At 39.6% G+C, this 8,619-nt stretch overlaps 1 protein-coding gene across 1 annotated transcript in view; it reads right to left on the bottom strand.

Annotated features, from left to right (window-relative positions):
* CDYL (chromodomain Y like) overlaps positions 1-8,619 on the bottom strand; it is a 136,735-nt gene that overhangs the window by 30,457 nt on the left and 97,659 nt on the right. The window contains exon 5 of the mRNA XM_013006978.2: positions 5,062-5,272. Coding sequence (XP_012862432.1) covers positions 5,062-5,272 — 211 coding nt within the window. The remainder of the gene's footprint in view (positions 1-5,061; positions 5,273-8,619) is intronic.

Genomic DNA, 8,619 nt, shown 5'->3' on the forward strand with positions numbered 1-8,619 from the left:
GTACAAATGCGCTTTACACAATTGATGTGTGTATGGATTGTGATAAGAGTTGTATGAGCCCCTAATAAAATGATTTAAAAAAAATATTATCTTTAAAGAAAAAAATTGTGTACAAAAAGAAGGCTTGGAAACTGATTGTGGTAGCAATTGTACATTCTACTCGATGTGATTGAAATTGGGAATGATATGTTATTTGTATTAAATCCCAACTAATAATAAAATTAAAAATATATATATCCTCTCTGTGATCTGATAGGCAGGCTGTCTATTTGAATCCTGAGTCTGAAAAAAATAAGCTAATTTCCCTTAGATGCAGATTCATCTAATCTTTCACTTGCCTAGCAACTGGCTTGTCCTCTTGGTATACCAGATAAGTATTGCTACAGTCCAGTCCTGAGAGTTCCCGCTGGTCACTGAGATTTAGTCCTCAGCTGATTTGAATCTCTCCTATCTGCCTGGAATGCAGTGAGTGGGTTGTGATTCTTTCAACTATTGGGTGTAGGGAAACTGTGCATTTTCCTGCCTGAGGTAATTCCTTCCCAATGTGGACCTAGCCACCACTCACCACAAGTATTGTTGGGAGAAGGACTAGTGTCGTTCTTCTTTTTGGTTAGTGCCAGGACAGGTGTGGATGCTTTAAGTCAGCTCACCTTTCCTCCTCTCATCTGATGAGGCCCAGAGTGTTAGGGAGAGGGATAGCTCTGCAGGTATCCTGTTGGGACATTGGGGCAGCACAGAATCCTGGCTTTTGGGGGTCCTCTTCGTCATGGTTCCCCCTATGAAATATCAAGCTGTAATTGCTGTAGGTTTCTATTCTTCCAGGGAAGTTCAGAACTCAGGTTCTTGAGTCTTCTTTTTTTAAAATGTTTTGTTTAACCAGGGTTTTACAGAGTCTCCTGCTATGCAGCCATGTTCCCCCACCACCACCCCCATCAGATCTGTTTGTTCTTTTGGGATAGTGAATATTCTGCACTCATGCAAATTCAAAGGTATTGGCTCTTCTTCTGTCATCCTTATTCAATGCTCAGCTTACATGCCCATAAGGTGAATGGAAAGTACCATGGCTTGAATCATGCAGACTTTTGCCTTCAAAGTGATATCTTTAATCTTTTAACACTTTAAGGAGGTCCTTTGCAGATGTGCCCAATGCACAACATTTTAATTGCAGATGTGCCCAATGCACAATATTGTTAATCATAACATTGCTTATTGATCCATTTGTGTGTATTTTTGTTATCTTTATGTTGAAGTGTATCTCATCTGAACCGAATGCTGTAGTCTGAATTTCATCAGAAAATGCTTCAAGTCCTCTTTTTTCCCCACCAAGAATGTCTGTATACTGCAGGCTGTTAATGAATCTTGCTCCATTCCTGATGCCACATTCCTCTTCATCTAGTCCATCTTCTTGGATTACTTGCACAGCATGCATATTGAGTAAGTATGGTCAAATCATAAACTCTGATACACAGCTTTCCTGCTTTTAAACCACACTGTATTCCTTTATTCTACTTGAAGAACTGCCATCTGGTCTATGTCTAGATTCAACATGAGAGCATTACTCATTCTGGAAATCTTAACATTAGCCATAATTTCTTAAGATCCAGAGTTCAGCATAGAAAAATATGGTCCCTGCATCATTAATTGCAGATTCTATAAAACACACGCAAATATTGTGATAGCTAATTTTTGAATACTAAATTCACTCAATTCACCTCCACTGACATCTTCCAGCTTCAGGGACCCCCAGTGCTGGCAGCCATGTGAATTGGGAAGGCTCTCCAGCTTATTATGTGACCCACAGAATTGAACCAGGCTGGGCTGGGGGATCGCTCTCTTGATATAAATTCCCTGTACATATATAGATGTCATAGTTTTTTGTTGTGTTTATGTATACATATACATAATATACATAAAACACACACACATACACATGAATATGTACTATATATATAGTCTAACACATTTGATACTGAGAGTAGAGTTCTAGAGAAACAGATCAGAAAGATGGAGGAAAGCAGTGTATCTGACCTCTTGCCTTACAGCAACTGGGTGGACTTGAGCAGGGGGCTGCAGTTACTGCTTTACGGCTGTTTGGGCCACTACCTTGATACAAATGTCTTCCTTGATACATTTTTTTTTGTCTTATACATGTTAGTATTTTTGTTTCTCTAGAAAGCCCAGCCAAACACATCATCTTTCTGGTATTCTCTGCTTTCAGACCCATAATGACATTATCAATGATAACCTTCGTTCCTTTTCTTCTGACTCTGGTTTGGATTCCTGGCAATTCCCAATTGCAATGTTGCTGCAACCATGTTTTTAATTCTTTGGTAAGATTTTACCAAACAGTATGATATTAATGCTATGATTCAATAATTTCCAAATTCTGTTCAGTTATCTTTCTTTGGAAAGGGCACAAATATGAATCTCTTTCCATTGATTTGGCCAGATTTTTTGGCATAGACAAGTGAACGCCCCAAGTGCTGCAAGAGCCTGTTGAAACATTTCAAATTATATACTTTCAATTCCTGAAGTGCTTTGTTTTTCATTAACACCTTCAGTGCAGCTTGGATTTCTTTCTCCATTATCTTTGGTTCTTAATCATAGGCTATTTCTTTAAATGGCTGAATGTTGGTAAGGGTTTTTTTTTTAAATACACATTCTTTGGAGGATTCCTGCATCATTCAATATTTTGCTCATACAACCGTTTAATATTTCAACTGGGGGCTTAAATGTTTCATTATTAAACTTGAAAAAAGCTAAGCATGTTCTTTGCTTTGGTTTTCTAATTCCAGGTCTGTGTACATTTTAACGTGTTAACTTTACACTGTCTTCTCATGTTGCTCTTTGAAATATCCTGTTCAGCTCTCGTCAGTGATCGTTTCTTCTGGATGCTTTAGCTTCCTTATGTTCAAGAGCAGGTTTCAGACTCTTGTGACATCTACTTTGGTCCTTTCTTTTTTTTCCTGACTTTTTTTGCTTTCTTCACGTATGCTGCTCTTGATGTCATATCCCACACCTCCTCTGGTCTTCAGTCTTAGTGGTCAATGCTCAAATTTATTCTTGAAATGATCTCTACAGTCAAGTAGGATATATTCAACATCACATTTTGGCCCCGATGGACTTCTGTAAAATTTTTTCTGCTTCAACTTGAAATTGCAAGTGAACTAATTACGGTTTGCTCCACAGTCAGGCCCTGGAGCTGTTCTGATGATATTGAGCCTTCCATCTATTGATTTGATTCTTCCGTATTCCAACCAGTGAGGTTCATATGTAAATTAGAATGAAAACATAATGGAATTTCCCCACAAACTTTCTGAAGCCCTCTTGTAGTTGCTATTCATGTTGTTGACAGAGGTATATGCAATGGCTACACTGTTGGTTTTATAAAATTCCGTCATGCTACCTCTGGTGTCGTTCCTATAAATAGCCAAGGTTATGTTTCCCACCACCAGGTTTTCTTTGCTTCCAACTTTCACCTTACAGTCGCTGTATATTGGTTAATTGCAAGCCACACAGGAGTGGTACCAAATTTTGTGTAGATTTACAGAAAAACTGTACACGTTGTACAGTGCTCCCATAAGCCCTTCAATCAGCTCTCCCCATTATTAAATACCTTACAATAATCAAAACCAGAAAATCATACACTAGGGTCTTACCCTAGGGTTCCCCGTTTCCTTGCATCATACACTTTTCTCTGAATTAGGTCCCTGCGTTGAAGTCAACGTCAGGTTTCTTTAGTCCTCACACAGCTGACGTTGGCTTTCAGTCTTTCCGTTTGTCTGTTATCACCTCAACACTTTTGAAAGGGTCTGATAAATAAATGTTAGAGTGCCCCCCAGTTGGGCTTTGCTTTCTCCTATCTTGAATGTGGCAATGGATGTTTTACATGGAGAGCACAGGAGCGACACTGTTCTTCTCAGCACATCACATCCAAGCACACCAGAGGCAAGTCTTATCTCACTAACTTTTATCCCTCCATATGGTGAACTGGGTCAGGTTTCTCCATTGTTACTATTTCCCCGCTAAGTAATGAGGATGTAAATATTACTTTTCCATCACATTTCTCGCTATGATTTTAGTTGCCAGTGGTATTTGCCTCTACTAACTGGCTAATCTACCTTTAGCTTTCCCCTGAGGAAGAAAGGCCATCTTACTAGGGTTCTGGGAGCTCCTTCACATAAATGGCTGTGAAGAGGAAGATCTCCTGGCACAAGAGGTAGATTGTGTTGAACACAGAGACATACTGCCCAGACCTATTCAAGGATGATTTGGCTTCCCAGGTGCTGAGAGTATGTCAGCCACCAGATGTCAATCTCTCTAAGGTTTACCTCGGCTGCCCAGAGCCTCTTTATCCATGGGCACATGCCCTTCCTGGGCAGCTTATATCCAATTTCTGGTGGACAAAAAAACCCCCTAGCTATTTCTTCACTGTGGGATAACTATGGCCTATGCGTATACTCCAGAGTTCCCCTCAGGGTTATGAGAGCTGTCAGACCCATGTTACAGTTGCATTTCTTCCTCTATCTAAACTGACATCTATTTCTCTCTCTTCAGGAGGTGCTAGTTATTTAATAAATTTCCGAGACACCAAACTTATGGAAAAATTGTAGTGTTTGCTTTCCAACCCATGACACGACCACCTGTTGAATTTCAGAGAACCAGGAATGAAATATGAGTAATTGATTGATTAAAGCTACAGCACAAGCACAACTATTATTATAGATATATTCAACAGTTTAAAGTGCAGCTTTTAGGTTACCTTTCCATTGCAAACTGTTTCGAGTTCTAAACTGTGTATATAATAATATCAAACATCACTGTTAGTTATACAAAGATATGCTCCTCACTGAATGAGGTTCTCTTCCAGAAAATAATGCAAAATGTCAATAAACAGCCTATGAATCAAAATACAAAATGTTTCTACATTTGAATCAAGAATATAAGTAAATAAACAAAGACAAATTTCAAGTGCATGGGAAGGTCTCACAAGATGACACTACATATTTGTATTTCTTCAGGAAGGTTTCCAGAATGAGTTTTTTTTAAAAAGGTACTCACAGATGCTCCTCCCATAATCTTGGGAAACATAACAGTAGAACAGCCATCTGGACTCTGTCCGAAGGTGGTATAGGGCGTTTGAAACCAGGCTTTTTCATTAGCCCAGACCACATCACAAAGTGGCAATATAGATGCTCCTAGTCCAATAGCTGGGCCATTTACTGCTACAATAATAGGCTTCTTAAATTGAATAAAAGTATTCACGAAGTTTCTAAAATAAAGCATAAATGAGGAATTACTCACAACATTGCATATTTGAGTAGCAGAAAACTATCCCATCTTTTAATTCAGTTTAATAAGATGCAAACTCTGGAAACCATTGAGCTAAGATCTTCTGCTAGGAAATGTAAACCATGAATTTTTGTGTGTGCATGTTATAAAGGCTTAAGTACTACCTGGGCACCATGTACCATGTAGGCTGTGGCTCAACTATCTGTGTGAATTGTGAACATTATGGTTAAATTACAGCCAAGGTTGGCTTTCATCTTTGCATGTTGGCTTTTGGACTTAAACACCAATCCCAATAAACATACTGGGTTGCCTCTGAACAATCAAGAAGCTTTCCCAGAGAAATGTAACACAGTGCATCCTGGGAACAGATCAGGGTCAGAAACTGCGGGTTGGGCTTGTTATGTGATGTTGGACATCTCACTGATATGATTCTTGTCATGTTTTACTACAATGAATAGGAGGGCAAAGCATAGAGCAAAATATATTCCAGCTCAGAATTAGAGATGAAATAGTTTGCTTCTCATATACTTGGGATTCTGAACTTAACCTGCTTTCAGCACTGAACTTAAGTCTAGACGTGCTCTATATTAAACAGTTTGAAAGTAGACCAATCTGCTCCAATCTTCTCTTAAAGTCATGCTCTGACATCTTAGTTAAGTCCCCAAGACCCCATTATGACAGGGTGGTATTTTGCCTTCATGTTTGTTCTGGAAAGGGGCATATTAGAGCGGTGTGGAGGTAAGGTGTTTGTGTGTGATCAACAGAGAGGTGACAGGAGAGAGAGAGGAGTAGGAAACTGAGCTCCAGCCACATTCTCAAAGGCTCCCTACAGACCCTTGAAGACTTAGCTCCCTAGCTCTGCTACCCTGACATTTTAGGATCTTTTCACTGAAGGAGAATTAACTCATTTAAATGAATGAGTTACACAAAGACTTTCTAAATGGGAAAGCCCCGAGGCATTGTTAGAAAGATCACACTGGGTTTTAATGACACAAAGTGGGTTTTAATGACACAAAGCCAACCAGGCAGGCTTTTAAAAAGACTCCTGAAATAAGTTCAGACAGGGTACATTAAACTGCTCAGTTTTGCTGCCTTTTGAGAATTCTGGGTCAATGATCCATGACAGAAAACATTTCCTGCCTCAGTTACTGACTACTCTTGACAAGGTAACTGCTGAAGTCATCTCCAGGACATAAAACAGATGTTTTCCAACTATGTCCCCCAAGGGTTCTCAGAGCAGCTCTACTTTAATCTGCCTCATAGAAACAAAGGTAAAAAATATAAACGGTCCCATTGCTGGAAACATGTGGACATCACTGATGGGATGGTTGGTTAACATATAATTATCCAACTTAGCATAACAATAAAATTATTCTATAGGTAAACATTAAAAATAATCAAACACTTCTTATAATATGCTTTTCATCCCAATGTTGTGTGTGTGTGTGTGTGTGTGTGTGTGTGTGTATAAAAGTAAATCAAAACAAATACTCTGTGGGTTTCTGGGACAGCAACTCTTTATAAAAACAGAAAGCCTTATCTTTCTCTCTTGGAGTGACTGGCGGTTTTGAACTGCTGACTTTGCCTTTAGCAGCCCAACACGTAACCCGCTATGTCACCAGGCATTCAAAACAGGTATTGCAAAAGCAGAGCTTGGAACTGAACATGCTGGAGAAATTTCTTGGAATCAGTTTTATTTTTTGCTGAAATTAAAGACAGACTGTCCATCTACTTCTATGGACTGAATGTGAATAACAATGCCATCTAAATCCAGGGGCATGAACTACCAACTTGGACCAGAGAGAAGTCCTTCCTTTTTCAGAGGACACGACTTGTGATATTTTTATAAGTGAGCATTTTAAAAACAAAGACAACCAAATATCTTCATGGAAACGGTACTGTTTAAACAAAAATCCCATCTTGTATCTTTGAGCTCACTGATTTGACTTCCTTTTCTTCCCTTCAATTTTTCCTGGTCTTTAATCATGCTCTCTAATTCCGTTATCTCACTGTTTATTTTCTAGGGTTCTTTTTGGTATGAGATCTTTGTTTTTCAATTTCTTCTGTCATTCGGAGTGTTTCCCAGGCATCTTGAAGGAGCTGAAAAATCATTGTTCTGAATTCTATTTCCGTGTACTCCCGTGGGTTTGGGTGGCTTTTGTTTGAGATCGCTTTCTTGAATTTTTAGGTGTACAGCTGTTTCTGTGGCATCACGGAGCAACTATTGGGGGAGAAAAGCTCTGCTGGGTGGAACTTTTCGTTGTAACGTTTTTCCCACTAGGCAAGCATCAAGCAACTCACTGAGTTAGTGCACCTGGTGGTGTTTCCTGGGAAGGTTCTCTCTGGTCACAGTGAATTTTTTTCCGTAAAAGCAGTTTCTCTTGGACCTTGTTTTTGTGATGGCTGTTTTAAGAGAACAGCATGTGGCTATGAAATTTTGTCTCTTGCTCGGGGAAAATGCTGCAGAAACTGTTGTGATGTTGAGCACAGTTTACCAGGACAGCGCGAGGGGAAAAACTCGTGTATGAATGGTTTTCTTGTTTCAAAAATGGTGAAATGTCGATTGATGACTAACCTCTTTCTGGATGTCTGTCAACTTCCCAAACTAACAAAAATGTCAACAAAGCTCGTGCACGTGGGCTCAAAGTCCGAGGACTGATGACGGACCACTGAAGAGATGGGGAACTTATTTGGGCTATCTTGGAGCTTGGTTCAGTGAATTTTAACGGAAGATTTGGGAATAAGAAGGGTTGCTGTGAAATTTTTGCCTCAGGTTCTGAACAATCAGGAAAAAGAGTTTCAACTGGAAACATGCTGTGCTTTGAAAGAACAGCTCCAAAGTGATCCCGAATTTTTTTCCAACATCATTACTGGAGAGGAGACATGGTGCTATTTTTACAACCCTCAAAGCAAACATCAATCAAGCCAGTGGAAGATGCCATCATCACCTCGCCCAAAAAGAGCTTGTGAAGTGAAATCAAAGATCGAGGAGGATAGTGCATTAGGAGTTTATTCTTCGAGGTCAGGCTGGAAGAATAAATGTTAAAGCATTCTGTTTAAAGGTTCTGAAAAGAATGCGTAACAGTGTGCTACAAAGAAGGCCTGATTTGTAGCAGATGGGGGACTGGTTTTGCCATCACAACAATCCACCTGCTCATGCAGCCATCTCAGTATGCCAGTTTTGGGCAAAAACAGCATGCCTCTCTTGCTCCACACACTGACTCACCTGACCTTGCACCACGTGACTTTTTTTTGTTTCTGCAAATGAAGAGGGACATGAAAGGACAGCAATTTGATGACGTAGAAGAGGGGAAGAAAAAAATGAGG

Source organism: Echinops telfairi, unplaced genomic scaffold, assembly GCF_000313985.2.
Source record: "Echinops telfairi isolate 266 unplaced genomic scaffold, ASM31398v2 ScPeMD7_655;HRSCAF=1070, whole genome shotgun sequence".
Lineage (NCBI taxonomy): Eukaryota > Metazoa > Chordata > Mammalia > Afrosoricida > Tenrecidae > Echinops > Echinops telfairi.